General features: G+C 36.6%; 1 protein-coding gene across 9 annotated transcripts in view; it reads right to left on the bottom strand.

Annotated features, from left to right (window-relative positions):
- BCLAF1 (BCL2 associated transcription factor 1) overlaps nucleotides 1-18,965 on the bottom strand; it is a 31,882-nt gene extending 12,917 nt beyond the window's left edge. For 3 of the 9 annotated variants that reach the window (XR_001147546.3, XR_001147547.3, XM_012739454.3), the window contains exons 1-8: nucleotides 18,769-18,962; nucleotides 12,315-12,412; nucleotides 9,405-9,518; nucleotides 7,012-7,923; nucleotides 5,152-5,817; nucleotides 4,838-5,007; nucleotides 2,359-2,464; nucleotides 548-632 (exon numbers count right to left, since the gene is read on the bottom strand). Coding sequence is in view for 7 of the 9 variants with exons in the window: in XM_012739454.3 (XP_012594908.1) it covers nucleotides 548-632; nucleotides 2,359-2,464; nucleotides 4,838-5,007; nucleotides 5,152-5,817; nucleotides 7,012-7,923; nucleotides 9,405-9,508 (2,043 nt within the window). In the remaining 2 variants the exon portion in view is untranslated. The other 6 variants (XM_012739460.3, XM_076002929.1, XM_076002928.1 and 3 more) reach the window with 6 other exon arrangements.
- Nucleotides 18,966-19,440: the final 475 nt, after the last annotated feature.

Below are 19,440 nucleotides of genomic sequence, written 5' to 3'. Positions count from 1 at the left end.
CAAGCCCTCTAAAAGCCTTTCACACGCTGCTTTCTCAAGTTTAAAAGCCATTCCCCTCACCTACAAGTATTCCAATAGTGACAAACAAGTTTTTGCTCAAAATAAATCAGCTCTTAGAATTTGTATTTCATAATTCACATAAAAATGCCCATTAGGCTGGGTATTACTCCTTTTTATCTGTGAAGAACCTGGAGATAATTAATTCAGGCACATATAAAACCATAGAATATTTATTCTGGCTTATCAATCTCACCTCAAAACTCTAATAAAATTTGTATCTCTTTTTTTCCCTTGGTCTACACCCACTGATTCTTTACCCTTTCCTTAAGACTAATTTTTTCCTTTCACTAGCATTTTCAAAAAGTACTCTTCGTTTAACTTATAGTGTCAGCTTAATTCTTCTAGGAAGGAACACTACGTACACTATCATAAATATATACAATGTATTTACAATTGAAAGATAGCTGTAAACAATCTGCCCTGCGAAACTGTATTTAGTATATTAAGCAAGCCGAATTTAACAAGAAGAAAAAATGCACTAACATACCTTTTGATTTTCTTCTTTAAAAACTCTCTCTTCCCCTGCTAAACGGGTATGCTTCCTCAGGGCGCTTGGAGAGATGTCAATTCTCCTTAACATAAAATAAAGTGTATTTGTAGTCATACTATTAACTGTATGGTTCACAAAAATCCACGGTACTGCTCATTTTCATAAGACACAATCACTTCTCTCTCAATCAACTATTTTAGCACAGTAAGACTATTAATCTAATTCCTAATAAACAAGAAATAATAACTATATCCATTAAAAATGAATTAGAATGCTTCGACCAGATATTTTTTACATTGAAATGAAGCCTGACCTTTTAAAACATCAAACTATGTTAGCCATCAAAAATAGAAAGATGTGGCTCACAACTGTAATCCTAGCACTCTGGGAAGCCAAGGTGAGAGGGTTGCTTGAAGTCAAGAGTTCGACACCAGCCTGAGCAAGAGCGAGACCCCGTCTCTACCAAAAATAGAAAAAATTAACCAGGTGTGGTGGTGCACACCTATAGTCCCAGTTACTTGGGAGGCGGAAGCAGGAGGATTGCTTGAGCCCAGGAGTTTGAGGTTGCTGTGAGCTATGATGACACTACTGCACTCCAGCCTGGGCTGGAGACTGTCTCAAAAAAAAAAAAAAGAAGAAGAGGAAGAGAAGACAGAGAAAAAGGAGGAGGAGGAGGAAAGGAAAAGAAAATCAAAACAGGCGCAGTGGCTCACACCTATAATCCCAGCACTTTGGGAGGCTAAGGCAGGAGGATCACTTGAGACCACAAGTTCAAGAGCAGCCTGGGCAATATAGCAAAAACTTGCCTCTACCAAAAAAATAAGAAAAACTAACCAGGTGCAGTGGCTCATGACTATAGTCCTAGCTACTCTACTAAGGAGGCTGAGACAGGAGGATTGTTTAAGCCCAGAAGTTCAAGGCTGCGGTGTGCTACAATCCAGCACTGCACTATAGCCTGAACAAGAGAGCAAGACCCTGCCTCTAAAAAAAAAAGAAAATAGAAAAAGATACATACAAAAAAAAGTGTTTTGATTAAAGTTGAATATTAAATGTCAATCATCATGCAATACATCAAAACATCTTCAATGAACACACATGAATAGGATTATTTACTCCTAAACAGTCTTCAGTATTTTTACATATTCGGTGTACCTCTGGTTTCATTCTGTGCCTTTCTTTTTTAACCTAGTATGAATTGCAACTTCCTAGTGCTTTTTATCAGTTCTGACCAAAACCATACCAACTATGTGATGTGTGCTAAGTATTACGTGAGACACTTTATAGCCAATATCACTTTCACCACTACCCTGGCAAAGTGGGATTATCTTTATTTTGTAGATGAAAAAACATATCCAGATATTAAATAACCTGTTCATCACAATGGAATGAAGTGACAAAGTCAGGATTTCAACACAATTGTCTGACTTCCATGTTTATGTTCTTTTCATGAAAAACAGTTCTACCTCTCATCAGGCATTTTTATTTCACAAACCTAGCAGAAGTAAATTCAAAGATTACTCTAGGCATCTATCCCCACCAAATACCAAATGAACTGATAATTATTTAACTCCATACTACAGAGTGGTAAGAGTATTTTAAGTTTTAACAACCAGTGTAAACCAAGTAAACTAAAAACTAAATTATAAAATTTTCAAAACTTAGAAATATATTTATTCAAAGTATAAACGAGGCATAAAACTGAAGTTTTTATTTGTATCATGATGATAGCAAACTTCCAATATAATCCTGTTTCATATGTCTTCCTATCAAAACAACATTTTTACATATTAAGTCAATAGTACACATACCTGTGTATCTCAGGACTCTTTTGCCGGGTACTATGTTCTTCAGTGGCTTTCTGATACGAAGTGAACCGCTCGTTTAGGGTCATTGCAGGTGATTTGAAGTATTGCTCTGTTGATTTAGGAGAAATACTGTCCAGTTAGTTATCTTTACTTTAACAGGGATTTTCATTTGTGACAGAAGGGCATGTAGCAGGTGAAAAGAAATTAAAAATATTCAAGAAACCTAGCAAAAAAGAATCAAGTGTTACAAAGAACTCCTACTCTTTCCCTTTTAACTTCTTATACCTCACAGGTAAGAAATCGCAAAATTTCTCACAAGTCCCTGTCAATACTACGTATAATCCAAGAACGATTAATAGATTAAAATCAGGAGTCACTAATTTCATTTCACTAGTGCACTACTTCCTCAAACAGAACAAAAAGAAATACTATGTGGATGTCCTCATACCTTGCCAATATGAACCAATGACGTTACTTCAAATGACCGTTTGCAGAAAACAAAAATTAACAAATATGGAATTACTACAAAGCTGGTTTGAATAAATAAATTTCATTGAGAGCTATGTTGACATATCAACAGAAATGGATTCAAGAAAAAAATAAATACTATCTATCATTCAACTAGAAAAATTATTTTTAAATTCATTAACATTCACTAATTACTCCAAAAATCTGGCGTCTTGGCAAACCTGACAGCACAGTTGATATTGTTGTCTTGTCTTTCTTTAAACAATTTTAAAATTAGTAATATCAATACTGATTAGTTTTTAAACCAGTTTAAGATATGCTGTAAATGTAAAACAGACGTATAAAGTCATGAGCTATGAAATGTTACATTATGAAGCAAGCTATCTGCTTAACAGGTCAACATACATCTGTGTCAACTTACCGCCCAATATCCAGCACATGTCTCATAACCAATCATTAAAACTTGAAACGGCCACTACAAGGGTAGTGCCTCAATCATAATTCCATGAAACCCAGGAATTTGAGCTAGCAACTCAGTTTTTATGCCATTTTTGCCAGGAAGACAGAAGGTTCAACTTTGCCTGTATCTTTCAACAGCTATTTTACTTTGAAACATGGATTTTGCCATTTCAAAACATATTCCAGGACCTAGTTACAATGAAAAAGAAAACATCACTGGGCATTTTCAGCTCTATATAAAGAAAGAGCTGTTCAGATCGGTTGCATAATACCAATTATGAAACATAACTACAGTTCTTTTTAAAAAAGAAAAAGAAAATGAAAAAGTAAAAAAATGTATCAAAACCTGATCTCAAAATTCAGCAATAAATTATAAAATGTGGAGACAGGTCAAAAAAAGGTGAAAAAATTTAAAAATTATTAATGTTTCATATTTTATGTACCACAATAGTATGGTCATAAACTGGTTCACAAACCTACTTATAGCCAAATAGCAAAACTCTTTTATTATCATGTTTAAATTATTACAGCCAAAAAGAAATCCGTTAACTATTTGCTATTTTGAAATATCAAGTGCACAAAGAATTGCTGGTGACAAGTTTATTACAGAGTTGTTCTCATGTCAAAACACAAACTTTTAAAAAGGATGGAGGAGGCTTTTAAGACCAACAGCCACGGAGGTTCCTGGGAAAGAACCTGTTTCATAGTAAGCTGCCTTTTAAGCACAAAAACAAAATTATAAAAGCAAAATTTTATCTAACTGCCCAAAAAAGTCATTCACCCTAAAACCTTTGAAAACTATCAGCAACTTTGAAACTACAATTAAATACTAGTGAAAAGAAAAAATCATTACTTTAGCTAAAATAAACATCCTTATTTTTAGGACCTAATGAAATATCATAATTATTGTATTAATTAGTCACTACCCATGTAATCACTACTTAGCTAATATACTTTTAAATTTCTTAAACTTTTTTCCCCTTTAAAAATCCTGACTAAATTTTCTTCTGGTTTATTCATCACCACTTTAAAAATTTTGTAACAAATTTAGCACAAAAAGATAGAAAGTTAATATTGTTTTTCCACCAGTTTCACATTTCTTTTGAAAGATGAAAAGAAATTTTTAGTAAATAATATTCAGTAACAACACTGCCTTCACTTTGTTATAAATATGTGCCAAGAGTACATTAACCACAAGTTATAGGCATACAATGAAAAATAATCTGTAAGCATTCTACACTTCAAATACACAGTGACGCATTTTAAAAACACTTTACAAAACACTTTAAACAAATCTATATATTATGTTTTATCATGATATACTTTAGAGTATGTTTTAACTCTAGCATTATAATCACTTTTTATTAAACAACTCCTCAAGTCTCAAAGCTAGCAAGACTGGAGTCTCTTTCACGAAACAGTTTTTCTAAATTTTTAATAGTATTGATATATACCTACTAGCTCTGAAGTACGTTAATTATTAAGTATAACTACTCATTTGTTTATCTGCATGCAAGATAAATTTCCTTCAAAATACTAAACATATTAAACATACCTTTAACATGATGAACCAAGGACACAATGTGTTGAATAAATGACTCTGAAGTGCTTTTGCTGGCTTGTGGCAACTTAATGTGGTCAAAGATGGATCGGAATTCTTGCTCCTTCTTGACAGAATGGACAAGTGTACTAGCAAGTAGCCTGTCTTTAGTCAAGGAAGCAGGTCTGGAACATATGGATAACACACACACAAACAAAATATACCACTGGTTTGAATATGAAAATAGTATGTTCAGAAAATAAGATAATTAACTGGAATATTAACTAACTACCCATAGATTAACTTACTGGGCATCAGTGTGGAATTACCTGTTAGAATCATCAAGAGGAACAGGTGCCATTTTGAGTTTGACTTCAGGACGATGGGAATCACTGGCTATCATTTTGATCCTAAGTGGGCTCTCCTCTCTGAAGGTAGACTTTTCTCGTGCATCCAGATTCTTGTGTAGAGGGGGACTGTAATCAAAGAGGTCTTTGAGCTTTTCAGACTTTACCTGCTCAGGTGACTGAGTTTCTTTCTTTACTGTTATTCTTTCAGAATTTTTGTCTTCTTCCTTGTGCTTATCTTTTGTAGAGCTAGGCCTTTCCACTACGTATCCAGTCTCTTTAAGTTTGTAATTTTTTTCTTCTCTAAATCCATCACTTTCTCTATTGCCTTTCAGTGAAACTTTTGACTTGTACTTGAGTCCTTCCTCCTCTGTATTCCGGTGAGATGCCGTAGCAAAACTTTTACCCTGATCTGCGAGGACTGACTTCCTGAATTGTCTATAATCCTCTGTTTCCTCTGTGTCATCCCCTTCTGAATCATTAAACTTTTGTTTTCCAGACTCTTTATCACTGAAGTAATCTAGAGCTTCCTGATCTTCCCATTCTCCCTCTGCCCTCCCTTTCTCTGATCCTTTCTCCTTTGGAGCCTCTTTATCCCTGTTATTACCCCTATCAAGCAGGAATACTCTAGACTCTTCATCTGTGAACCTGTGAATAAGCAAAGAAGAGGATAGTAACTCTGGATTGCAGTCATTGTGGATCATTTGCATATTTAAATGTGTTGCCCAATACCACAGGACCAGCAATGAAAAAAAAAATAACCCTACTGAAAAGTACATTCTCAAAATTCACTTTTAAAAATCATTGAAAGTATCCATATAGAACTCACGTACTGATTTTTTTAATAAACTTACATACTAGACTTCCTAAAGAATAAAAAGTAAAACCACCCTCAGGAACTTGTCCTATTTAGTCATACTCCACAATTCTGCCTGAACAAATTCAAATTTCTAGAAACAGCCTAAGTTTAATTTTTGCAGCTAAGAACCACTAATAGATAATACACATAAGAATTCAACTTATACTCAAACTTTCAGACTATTTCACTTATCTATTAATATAAATAAGAGCTCATATAAGTGGGCTTCAATGCAGTTGAGAGTATTTAATATTCATTATCTGAACCACAAAATAGCTCATACATACTTTGTTCTAGAAAATAATTTTTGGCAATATTAAGTAGAACTAAGTATCAGTTCAATAATAAATTCTAGGGTATAGAGTGCCATACCATAAATAGCATGCTTGCTCTATTTTCTCACTTTTAAGTCAATCACAGTACATTAAGCAACCAATTTTCATTATTAGCAACTCTCAACAACACTTGAAGAATTTTAATAAATTAGCTGTTTAAAATGTCCCTAGTCATTAGAAATACTATTATCTTTTCTATAGTCAAGTAGAAATTATTAAATATAGACAACTGCACTGTTTATAATGCCACACAATTAAGAACATGCAATACAACTGCATTATTTATATATGGCACACTAATGGTGAAAAGAACAAAGCAAGCTTTCAATGCTTGACACTTACAAAATTAATTTCTAAAAGTTCTTACAGTTATTGACAAAATGTATTATTGGTTATGCTTTAAGCTATTCAATTTCCCATCTATATTTTTAATTCTAGAGTAAAAATGGATAAAATTAAAAAGGAATATAAATTACTTTTCAAGTTACCAAATCAAATATAAGTAAAAGCAATCTAGATTATAATGAAGAAAGTCATGAGTAAAAAAACAGCTAAATACATTATCACAATTTTACATCTTAAAATTCCAAATAGAATTCAAAGAACAAAAACAATATTATAATCTAAATTCTCTACTTTAGTTTTTACCTTTTTAAGAACTTTCCAGTCTTTGCAGTTTCCTGATCTCCACCATCAGGATAAAATGAAGAACGTCCCCTAGTCTCATCTCTTGGCGCATTCTGTGGCGTGATTGTCTTTGCAGGGCTTCTTCGTGAAGGGATATGATGAATTGGACTATTCTGAGAAGGACTATATCGACTAGATCCATTTCCAACAGAACCAGACCCAGACCTTTCAGGACTATGCTGAATGGAATGTGAATGCTGAGAAGGGGTATTTTTTGCAGAGTGTACTGTACTGAGCATGGGGGCATCAGAACAAGATGAACTCTGACTAGGTGGTGTAGCAACAGGTGAAGGACTGTGTGGTGATCTGGGACTATTATCATAAGCTGAAAGGCCAGGCCAAATATCGCCAGATGTGGCTGATGACTTATTAAATTCATCAATAGATTCAGATGGGTCATGTTCAAATGTATCCTTCGGTTCCTCCTGTGATTTACTTTTCAAAGGACTCTCTTCTTGGGGTTCCCCTTCAGCTTTTTTGGTTTGCTTTTCCTGAGACCCTCGTCTTTTAGAGACAGGAGATTTGCTATATGGGGATGAGGAACGAGAAGAGGATGATCTTGGAGACCTAGAGGATCTGTATGACCGGCGAGATCTGCTTCGGGATCTTTGAGAAGAAACGGATCTTCTTTTTGGACTTCTGGAACGTGAACGACCTCGTCTAGGACTCCTAGAGTGCCTTCTATTCCAGACAGGTCTATAACCACCTCGATGATATCTACCTCCTCCTCCTTGATAATACCCTCTACCCCTTCCTCTGTACCCATAAGGTCGTCTCATTCCTCTATTATTTCTGTAATCTCGTCGATAATCTCTAGAATACATACGATCTCTACTACGAGATCTTGAATATGTTCTGGAACGAGACCTAGAACTAAAAATGAAATAAATAATCACTGCAAGAAAAATAAAGTATTCCATCCTACTGTTCTAAATACTTCCAGATGAATATAACATGTAAATAAATTATAAAATAAAAATATACATTTTCTAAAAATTCATTTGTATAAACATTTACTGTTTCCAATCAAAGAGCCTCACTTCTAATGTAAATATTGAGAGATAAATTAAAGACCTTAGGAATAAAGGCACAAAAAAGGGGGGGGGGGAACTGATGCATCCAACAATAGGGCATATTAACAAGTTATAGTACATCTATGCAGACACTTAAAAGTGATAGCATAAAACAATATTTAATGGCATACCATCATGTACAGTTTAAATGGGAGGAAGATTCCACAAAACTGTATCAGTGAGATACCATTGACTAAATATATATATAATATAAAGTTTGACCTAGAAAAAAATTAACTAGTATTAATTTGGAGGGGGGGTCAGAGACAGAGTCTCGCCCAGGCTGGAACACAGTGGTGGGATTCATAGCTCACTGCAGCCTAAAACTCCTGGGCTCAAATGATCTTCTTGCCTCAGCCTTCTGAGTAGCTGAGACTTCATACAGGCATGCACCACCATGCCCGGCTAGTTATTAATTCTTAATGAGATTACAGTCTCTTTCATTTTCAACTTCTGGTTTCTATTTTCTATGCTAAGTATATATTAATATTTGAAAAAAATAACAGGTTAATCATTTTAAACAAAAAAATGAAATTATTCTTTCGTTAGAATTCAAAGAATCAGAGTCAAAATTGAGAAACTATAAAATATGCAGAGATCATTTACTGTCAAATAATTTTGTCTTACCACTATACTAATGAGGATCAAATAATTCTTATGTTCTCTAATTTATCTCTTGACATTATAGGTAAATACAAAGAAATCCACCATATTTTAGCATGGTACAGAAAAATTTGAGATCTAGAGTCAGACTATTTCAATCCATGCTCTGCTATTTACTAGCTTGTAACTTGGAAGATTCTCAATTCTCTAACTCTTAAAATAAGGATAATAGATCCATTTCACAGGGGTGGGGGTTTTTTTTTGTTTGTTTTTGAGACAGGGTCAGAGTATCACTGTTGCCCAGGTTGGAATGCAGTGGCATGATCACAGCTCACTGCAGCCTTGAAATCCTGGGCTCAAATGATCTTCCCACATCAGTCTCCTGAGTAACTAGGACTACAGGCACCCAGTTAATTTTTTAAATTTCTTTGTAGAGGCAAGGTCTCCCTACACTGCCCTGGCTGGTCTCAAACTTCTGGCCTCAAACAATCCTCTGAATATCAGCCTCCCAAAGTGCAGAGATTACAGGCCTGAACCACCATGGCTGGCCCATTTCACAGGGTTCTTTGAGAATAAAACATATTAATAGGTTTAGCACTGTGTCCGTATATAATAAATACTCAACAAATATTAGCTGATATTATCATTATTAAAAGAATTAAAAGCACATTAATTCACCTGTATCGCTTCTTTCTAGAATGTGATCTTGATCTTGATCGAGAACTAGACTGTGATCTCGACTTTGATCTTGAAGAATGTGATCTAGAATTGGAGCGACCCATTTCCCTTCTCCTAGTCAAATGAAAGAGCAAAAAAGGTTAAAATCAGAATATGATTGAAGTTTCACATTATTTACTTATTATCAGATACAAATTGAATTTTTAAAGTTTCTCAAAGTATATTATTCATCATTATCACTCTTTCTAATGAGCATTTAGAAAACAAGTCAATTATCCCTGACTACAACTGTTTTCACCTGCATGACAGGTATTGCATGCTGAAGACACAACAGAAGATTTCTATGGACTGCCCCACCTATGTGCCTCAATCCCAAAAGGCAGCCCCTGCAGAAGCCAGAAAGAGCAATGATATCAGACTGCAGCAGCATGTTAGATGTTATTCCATGCCCAATACAAATGCCTACCTCTCCTGTAAAAAAGATAAATAATATCAGAGTATTACAGATAAGGAACCTGAAATAAAGAAAATACAAGTGGCACAATACTGAAGAAAAATAAACCTACCAGACTGTCACCATAGTACTTTATGGCCTTGAAATGGGACTAAACTGACCACTCCATATACACAATACTGTGTGGAGTGATACTAAATAGTCTCCTAGTAGAATAAAGGTCAACTAAGTCTCTGAATAGCTGGAGCCATGGCTCTCCTCTCAGTAGTCCTGACTTCAGAATAAGAGTGGACTTATGTGATAATGCCTACTTCACCCTGTAGCTTTCTGGTAAGCAGACAAAAAAGGATAAAAGATAAAGAAATTGGAGAGATTACTGCAAGAAAGAGATGTTAGAACTATTAAAAAAAAAAAAAAAAAAAAAAAAAAAAAAGCCTGGGCACTTTTCTAAACACTACATGGTATCTAATGTTATAATCAGACCTCACTGGGTACAGAAATCAATGACTGTTAGAACTGATTTATCAGACCTACTCTTCACAGAATTGAAAAAAACATACATGTATAGCAAATCACTGCAAGTACAAACCAAATGTCACATTTTCAACTTTTCAATGATTTGTGAGACTATACAGTCTTAGCCTCCCAAGCTAATGTTTACTATACACAACTATTTCCAAATTTCCACTCACTCAAAGTAATCGTTTCTATAAAAATCAACTTACTACTAACAGCCTGCAATTCTCATACATTTAAATCATATCTCCTACAACCAAGTATCTTTGAAGGCACTTATTTTACCTATTCATACTTTGCTCAGTATAATAAGAGTATTTGGCGATGAGTTGAATCTTTTCAGAAGCAGCAATGAAAATGTATGCATACTTCCTCCTCAAAGAACGTAAATAACAAGTTCAAGATGTTTGAGATAGAGATTTATTTCAAAAACAAAACATAACTATCCTCTAATAGACAGACTATCACCTTTGTCTTCTACTCTTACTCTTCTTCTCAATCCCAAGTGAGTAAGAAATACACAAAGACAGAAGTAAAATATAGGTTCAGGGTTCAAAAAGGTAGAGTAAGAATTCCACCACACATATGAAGTAAGTTTAGCATTAACACAGGGAGGTGATACCTGGTAGAACACAAGACAAATTTGGTTTAGCAAATTTTGTCATTTTATTTGACAACATAATGAAATAAGTAAAAATCACATTTACAGTCTGTAAAATAAGGTAGATGGACGATTGGGAATTGTGACACTCTATTGCTATTTGAATTCAAAATACTGCCCCTCCCAAACTTTTTAAAGAACATAAATATGTAATTTATATTCATTATGATCAGATTTAATCCAATAAATTGATACTATCCCACTATGAGATAATCGGACACACCAAAAGAAGAAACCAGAGCTGCAAATGATTTGCAATCCCAGCAATAAGGCAAAATTTATTTTCGTTGTATTAATCAGTAAGTAAAAGAAACATTAAGAGCTAGAGGTACTATGCTGTGCATATATCTCTAGAATCTCGGTTCTTAGTTGTTGAGGCTTTTTGGATGACAATTTCTATTAAATGAATCAGGAATCTGATAGGCTTTTCCAGTCCTCAGGATGTAGCATATGAGCCCAATAGGTAATTGTTGAATGAATGCATTCCCCAGAACCTGGGTAATTTTTAAAGCAGTAAATTTATTCTTAAAGGTTTGAGTTTTGCTTTGTTTTTTGATAGCCACACCCAAAACTTCAAAATGTGTGGTAAAAAAGCATACCTATCAAATAGTTAGCAATCCAAAATAAACTTGAATATGTTTTTTTCTGTCCTCCTGCAAAAATGTACTTGGAAAAAAGAGGCTAAGAATATAGCCTCTGCATTTAGACTACCTGGATTCAAATCCAGGTTAAGAAACTTCCTTGGTTGTGAGACACTGGGCAAATTCCTTCATGTCTCTGAGCCTCAGTTTCCTAAACTATAAAATGAAGAAAGTTGACAGTACATACTTTCACAGAATTGTAGTGGACTGAATTGATACATGTAATTCATTTAATATAATGTTTGGCACATAAAAAGCACTCAATTTGAATTACCTTAACACCAAAGTAGGGGGGAAAATTAAGTTATGAAACTCCTTTTGTTTACCTTAGGGAAGACGGATTAAGTAGCAGGGTTCTTTGTTTATTTTTAAATAGTTTTGTATATGTCCTAAATCTTTTGGTAGATGTGTTTATAGAAGTAGAAGCAGATATACAACCTAAAAGCAGGAAAAATAAAAGAATTCTTTTCCTAAAACTTAGCATATGACTTACTTCACCCGAGCCACCAATAAAAAAACAAACAAAAAAAGCCTCAGACCACATCACTTTTAATCATTCCAACTGAATCATCATTTCAGTGGTCACATTTTCTCAAATTAAGTCCAAACTGAAAGCTAGAAAAATGAATGCCATTTACCTTGGGTATATGCAGGATTAAGAAGTGAAGTCTTTGAGAAACTGTAAGATTCTTCCTGAAGAGAATGTTCTGAGAAATTAAACTCTAAATTCAAATTCCTAGCAAAGATAAAAAATATGAATTTGATTCATGGTAAATTAAATACCCACTATTTACAATGTATATATTGGGCAAGTAATGAAGCTATTAAAAGCACTTTTAATTTCAAGGAAGAGAAAACTGATTTAGGAAATAGTAAACTTTTAACAATAAAAGCTTATAACTCAATTTTTCTTTTTAATCACAATGCAGTAGTGCATCATGAAACTGACAGCATCTTAAACTTTTTAGTATCTGAATTCTAATTTGAGTAATTTGGGCTTTAGAAAACATAAGATATGCTGTCATTTCATCAGCAAATTCCAAAGTAATAGCTAACATAACCCCACTTCGGTATAATCAAAACATATCAAATCAGCCAGGTATGGTGGCACATGCCTGTAGTCCCAGCTACTCGGGAGGCTGAGGCAGGAGGATCGCTTGAGCCCAGGAGTTTGAGGTTGCTGTGAGCTAGGCTGACGCCATGGCACTCACTCTAGCCTAGGCAAGAAAGCGAGACTCTGTCTCAAAAAAAAAAAAAAAAAACATATCATGTGGCTAGGCCCTGTGGCCCAAGACTGAAGTTTCAACTATTTGGGAGTCTGAAATGAGAGTAATGTTTTGAGCCCAGGAGTATGAGGCTGCAGTATGCAATAATCACGCCTGTAAATAGCCATCACACTCCAGCATGGGCAACACAGTGAGACCCCATCTCAAAAAGAAAAGAAAATATGTATCCTGTAGCTAACACATTCATGTTCTAGTTTTTAACACCTAAAATATAATAGTTCACTTTAATGCTCTGCTAGCTACTTATTCTCTCTTGGCACTCATATAACTTTCATTAAGTTTCATTTAAAAGTGATTTTTAAAAATTCACAGTTAACTCTAAACTTTGTGCCTAAAAGCATTTTGAGACATGTACATTCAAATAAAAGGTCCGCAATGAAACAAATACCTATGGAAAGCCAACTTATTACTATGCAAATTTAAATTTGCACAATATTAAATAGCAATAGCAAAAAGGTTAGCCTCTCAAATATTCACTATCAATTATGTGCAAAGGATAGTCCAAAACCACCAGGAGAGTAGAAACTAAATACAATATTAATATATACCAGCACTCAAAGAATTCATAAACAAGTTTAAATGAAAAAACATACATTAAAATGAAAATCCATGAATGTTACCAAGATCCAATTTTTAAAAATGAAGTAAGATTGGAAATATAAAGAAGAAATAAGATTAAATTGGTAAGTAAAGAATAGTATCCCCTAAATACCCATGGCCCTACAACAGGGGAGATTAAAAAAGACTTGAGTTGGGAGGCTGAGGCAGGAGTATTGCTTGAGCTCAGGAGTTCAAGACCAGCCTGAACAAGAGTGAGACCCCATCTCTATTAAAAAACAGAAAAATTAGTCCTGGCACGCTCCTGTAGTCCCAGCTACTCCAGGAGGCTGGAGCAACAGGGTCGCTTGAGCCCAGGAGTTTGAGGCTGCAGTGCACTGTGATGATGCCACTGCACTCTACCCAAAGTGACACAGTGAGACTTCATCTCAAAAAAAAAATAAATAAATAAATAAGACTTGAGATTTGGGTTAGAAAAAGGACTCAAAAAAATAAAAAGGACTTGAGGTTCAGGTTAGAGGAATAGAATCTAGTAATAAGGGAAACATAATAAAAAGTAGCAAAAAAAAGAAAAAGGAAAAGCCAAGTAAGTCTAAGGTACAGAAAAAAAAGGATTTCTAAGGGCATACAAGTTTAGTTTTTAAAATATCAAAATCCCCAAGTGGGCAGAGAAAAAATGCCAATCTTCTAAACTGGTGCAGCGTTATGAAACTTTATTCTGACCTAGAAGTCACTACTACTGATTCACTGCTGGAAACAATACAAGGCTCATTTTAGCTAACAATTCCCCTTAAAAATTCCAAAGGCTAATTATTTCTGTATATCCAGATAATAATCAACTGCCACATCTCTTTACCTCCAAGTCATGATTTTTTTGAAGTTCCATGAAAATATACACTAGAAATGAAAAACTGAGGGAAGAAGAAATGTACGCTGTTAGAGCAATGGGTATATATTCTTATTCACAAGTATCCACACCAAGAGAACCCAAATGATATGTAAAATGTGATACACGTTAGTCAGTATCAAAGACTATGACCAGCTCACCTAATTTTTTTTAAAAAAAGAAAGTCTATATATAAAGCACTATGCTAGGTAATAGGAGACATGCCTATGTAAGAAGTCTTGCCCTCCAAAAACCATACAGAACAGATATTAGCAACAAATATTAATAGTAAATAAACACCTAACGCGATGCGTCAAAAACTGTGCAGCATGGCGGGTAGCACCTGTTATCCCAGCACTTTGGGAAACTGAGGCAGGAGGATTGCTTGAGGCCAGGAGTTGGATACTGATCTGGGCAACATAGTGAGACCCCACCTCTACGAAAAATTTTAAATGTTAGCCAGGTGTGGTGGCTCACACCTGTAGTCCTAGATATTCAGGAGGCTGAGGCAAGAGAACCACTTGCACTGTGATCAAGAAGTTTAGAATATGAGATGAAGTAGAAGCTGAGATGAAGCAGAAGCAGAAGGAATAGACCAGAGTTAAGTATGACAGAATAAGGAGTCTAGATTTTACTCTAATGGGAAATTCTGGAAGGATTTGCTCACGGGAGTCACACCGTCTGATTTACGTTTAAGATGGCTGATGCAGAAGATAAACAGCAATGAAAAAAAAAAGGCAAATACAGGATCTGGTTTGTAAGTACAGTAAACATGACTTGCTTATAGATTGCTAGTGGTGTGAAGCACAGAGAGGAAAAAAGAAAAATCAATAGTGGCCTTAGGTTTTGGATTAAGCATGTGGGAGAAGCACCAAGTAGGAGGAAGAAAACGAGATGTGCTTGCCCTCTTTATGCCCAAAGAGTGTAAATGTTTCATCCAAAATTTGACTGATATCTCCTAACTCCAACTCCTGTGCTCTCTCCCAACACCCAAATATGTACCTGACTGGGTCAAAACCCAAACATGGAATTCAAAAATGCCAAATTAATCTTCCCTTTATCATAACCAAGATCACTTACTAACAGATTCCACTTCTAAATAGGGAATAAATTGCCTCATATATACCTTTATGCAGTCGATTCACCAACCAACAAGGAACACACTAATAAATCAAGCTTTATTTTTTTAAATAAAGTTTTAAAATATCTTAATGGATACACTATGTTTTATGGTATAATACATAATGACCAGCTAGAAAACAACTGATCAAAGCAAAGAAACTAGTCCCAACAAAATAGAGATAAAGCCACCCAAAATGGATTTTTTCTTTTTAAAGATACAGGGTCCTGCTTGCTTACCCAAGCTGGAGTGCAGTGGCACGATCAGTCATAGCTCACTAACTCTTGGGCTCAAATGATCCTCCTGGCTCAGCCTTCCAAGTAGATAGGATGACAGGCACCCACCACCATGCCTGGCTAAACTGTTTTCTAAATTATTTTCAGAGACAGGGTCTATGTTGCCCAGGCTGGTCTCCAACTCCTGGCCTCAAGTGATTCCACTGCTCAGGCTGTCCCAAAGTGCTGGGATTACAAACATGAGCTACTGTGCCTGGCCCAAAATGGATGCTTTAAGGTTACCACTTCAAGTATACCTGAACCAAGGCTTCATTTTAGCAGACTCAAAAGTTTGGTCACCAAATTGTTGTAAACAAATTATTCACAGCTTTTAAAATTCTAAAAACAATAGTTCATGACTATTATTCCAGTAGACAAAAGTCTTGGCTCAACCATTAACTAGCTGCCCAACACTAGACAAGTTCAGCTTCAATTTCTACATATGTAAAATAAGGCTACTGATGGTATTTAGAGGTTTAAGGTTAAGTGAACTAATGAATGTAAACAGCTTAATTAATGTCTGACACATGGCATGCACCCTAGCAGCAGCTTATTATTGATAAACCTTGTTTGTGGCAGTCTAAGTTCACTTCAAATGATTCTTGTATGGAATGTTACTCTGATACAGCATTAATCAGCATCATATAAAAATCTTTCCAGAAATGCTTATTAAAATGTCTGGAATTTGGCTTTAAAATACTCTGAAAGCCAGGCCAGTGGCACACACCTGCACTCCCAGCTACTGAGGAGGCTAAGGCCAGAGGATCACTTGGGCCCAAGAGTTCAGTTTAGGCAACATAGTGAAATGACATCTCTTTAAAAAAAATAATAAACAAGATTGGTACAACGCTGGTAATCAAACCTAGATGATGAGAACATGGCAGGAGTTCACTAAACTATTCTACTTTTGTGCCTGAGAAAATTTCCATAATTAAAAGCTTTAAAAAAAAAAAGAAGAAAAAAAGTTTAGTCACAAAACATTCTTAGTCCAGTTGTTTTTGCTAAAAGGAGTGCAGAACTAAGAATCAGAATACCTGCATTCTAGACCAGGTACCACTCTCTGGTTTAAATAAATTCATATCCTACAAGTACAATCTAAATATATTTATACTTACTACCGGGAGATGTTGGTACTCTTGATTCCCTTATCTACTCACTTGTTAAACAACAAATCACTGTAAATTACACAGTGATTGTAGTTGCTGGAAACTCCCCAATCTACACTCTAAAAGAACTGAGAAAACTTTCTCCATCTTTACAAGTCTTCTCATTACACAGTTAACCTAATACAGCTTGCTGCCCACAAAAGTTGTTTAATAAATTCAACTAGACCTGAGCCTGCCAGTGGGTAGTACTTTTTACAGATCTGTCACCAAGTCCTAAAATACTATTCTTCAAAGTCAAGAATGGCCTCGAGCTAACATCTCCTTTGTTACCATTTTAATTATCGAAATGAAGGGAGACTGCGGTGTTTATCACCATGTAATGGTGAAAGTGTGAAATCCTAAAACAAGACGCTACAAGCCATCAGCAGACAGGTTTTAGATTGATTAGCGTGAGCTACTTTAAACACACAATCCCTCTCCCATCAAATTATTTACCTTGAATTGTTTAGAATCACAAAAAAATGCAAATAAATTTGTAGCATTTTTCCTATGTAAAGGTTCTTTATTGTCTAAACAGTAGCCTAACTTTTCCAACAACTAGAGTCAAACTGGAATGAGAATTCACACGAGGAACAAGAAATTGTTTTGCTTTCTAATACCAAAAAATTTAAGACTCTGCTACAACAGGATACAAGACTGAAGCACTTAATCTTTTTTCATCAATGTTAGCCACATTTACTTTCAACGTTAGTCTTAATTTTTTCCAATTCTAAGACACTTTTTAAAAAGTTTCATGTAGAAAAGTAGTGCTGGTACTGCTGCTGCTTCATTCGAAAGAGATAAATCAAGACAATTTATGGATTCAAAATGAGAGCAAAGTTCGTAACCTCAATTCACCACTCCCATCCCATTTATCCCACCAGCTGTCTACCTATCATGGCTGAAACATTTCTGACACAACTTAATAAGCTAAATTACTTGCTCAAAAGACATGGCTTCGCTCGGACTAATCGAGAACTGCACTTTCAGCCACTTTCAGCCTCGGGGTGGCAGGGCCTTAGACCGTCGACTACAACCCGATCCTCATGCTAGGAAGCAATGACTGGGCACTAACTAAAACAACAAGGAGTTCGCGTTCGCTTCTAGACAGTGGGTTGCCAAGGAGACCAAGATCGTCGACCCTGGAGAAAACATTCCTACAACACCAAGGACAGAAAGCGGGTGCCAGGACATAACAGGATCCTAAATTCGAGTAACAAAAATGAGGCGAAAACTGACGGGTAGTTCGAAGCCGGTTTAGGATTTAAAGGGTACAGAGTTTAAAGACAACGCGAAGAGGTCAACCTACCCAACGCACTTTTCTGCAGATCAGTTATTTTATCAAGGCCCCAAAACGGCCGGGAAGAAAGGTAGCGCTCCCAGCCAATGAGAAGCCGACACAAGTTGCACCTCTGGCGGCAGCGGGCGCTGTGGGCGGGGAGAGAGAAAGGAACAAGCGCGCGTGCGCAGAGCGTTCAGTCGGGCGCGCGCAGGGGTCCGGACCGAAGGAATGGGGGAAGGGTAGAAGAGGGAGATATGCGCACGCGCAGAGGAGGCCGCGCGGTCTCCGGGTCTCGAGCCAGGTTCACAACCGCGCGCGCACACCGTTCGCATTGCTCACCCCAACCCCCCACCTTTTCAGTCCGCAGTGCCTCAAAAACCTGAGGGAAGCTGACGGAAAAATCGCATAAATAACGGCGCAGGGTCTCCTGGGTTCTCCTATCGCTGCCAACCCGTCAACACCCACAAAAGAGTCAACAATATTGGCCCGTCCTCGGTATTCACTGCCCTTTAAGTAATTTGAACGCGGCGTAAGGCCTACCTGACACGCCAAACACGATTCCCAGGACTTATCTCCGTTGTAACTACACAGCGGCCATTTCCCGACTCGAGAACGAGAGGAAAACCATAGAGGTATCTTCGACGCGCTAGCTCGTTTCCGTCACTTCCGATGGAGGCGTGGCCTTAGTGCCGCTAAATATCTGGGCAAGCCCCGCCCACCCTTCCGCCCTAGACCGGCTCCCTGGCCGTGATCAAGATATTGCCTGAGGCTTTCTGGGAAGTCTCGTGGTTGGGTTGGTCTCGCGCGAAGATTGGCGGCTCCGCCCTCCCGCCGGTAGCGAGCCCCTCGGCCCGGGTGGCGGTAGAAGGCGGGGCTGGTGTTTTGCTAGGCCTTAAGTTGGCAGGGGTGTGGGGTAGGGTATTGCCTCGTTTTGAGGGGACCCCTCTGGACCTCATCATCGTCCGCACTTTTGACTGCAGTTAGCTCGTCTGGGACATTCTTTCTGTGGGGCCGGCTAAAACCAGGACAAAAATAAAAAGAATCTCACAATGAGGAAACGACACTTAGAAGGGAAGAGGCGACGGTGATCGTAGACCCGCGGCTCCCTCTGCCGGAAACGCTGCATTTCTTCCTCTAGGACGCCTCGCTGGAGACTAGGAAGTGTCGCTTTTGATTTGCTATTAAATGTGCCAAACGCATTTAGTTGAAAAA

Source organism: Microcebus murinus, chromosome 5 (assembly GCF_040939455.1).
Source record: "Microcebus murinus isolate Inina chromosome 5, M.murinus_Inina_mat1.0, whole genome shotgun sequence".
Lineage (NCBI taxonomy): Eukaryota > Metazoa > Chordata > Mammalia > Primates > Cheirogaleidae > Microcebus > Microcebus murinus.
This window is presented reverse-complemented; position numbering and strand designations above follow the sequence as displayed.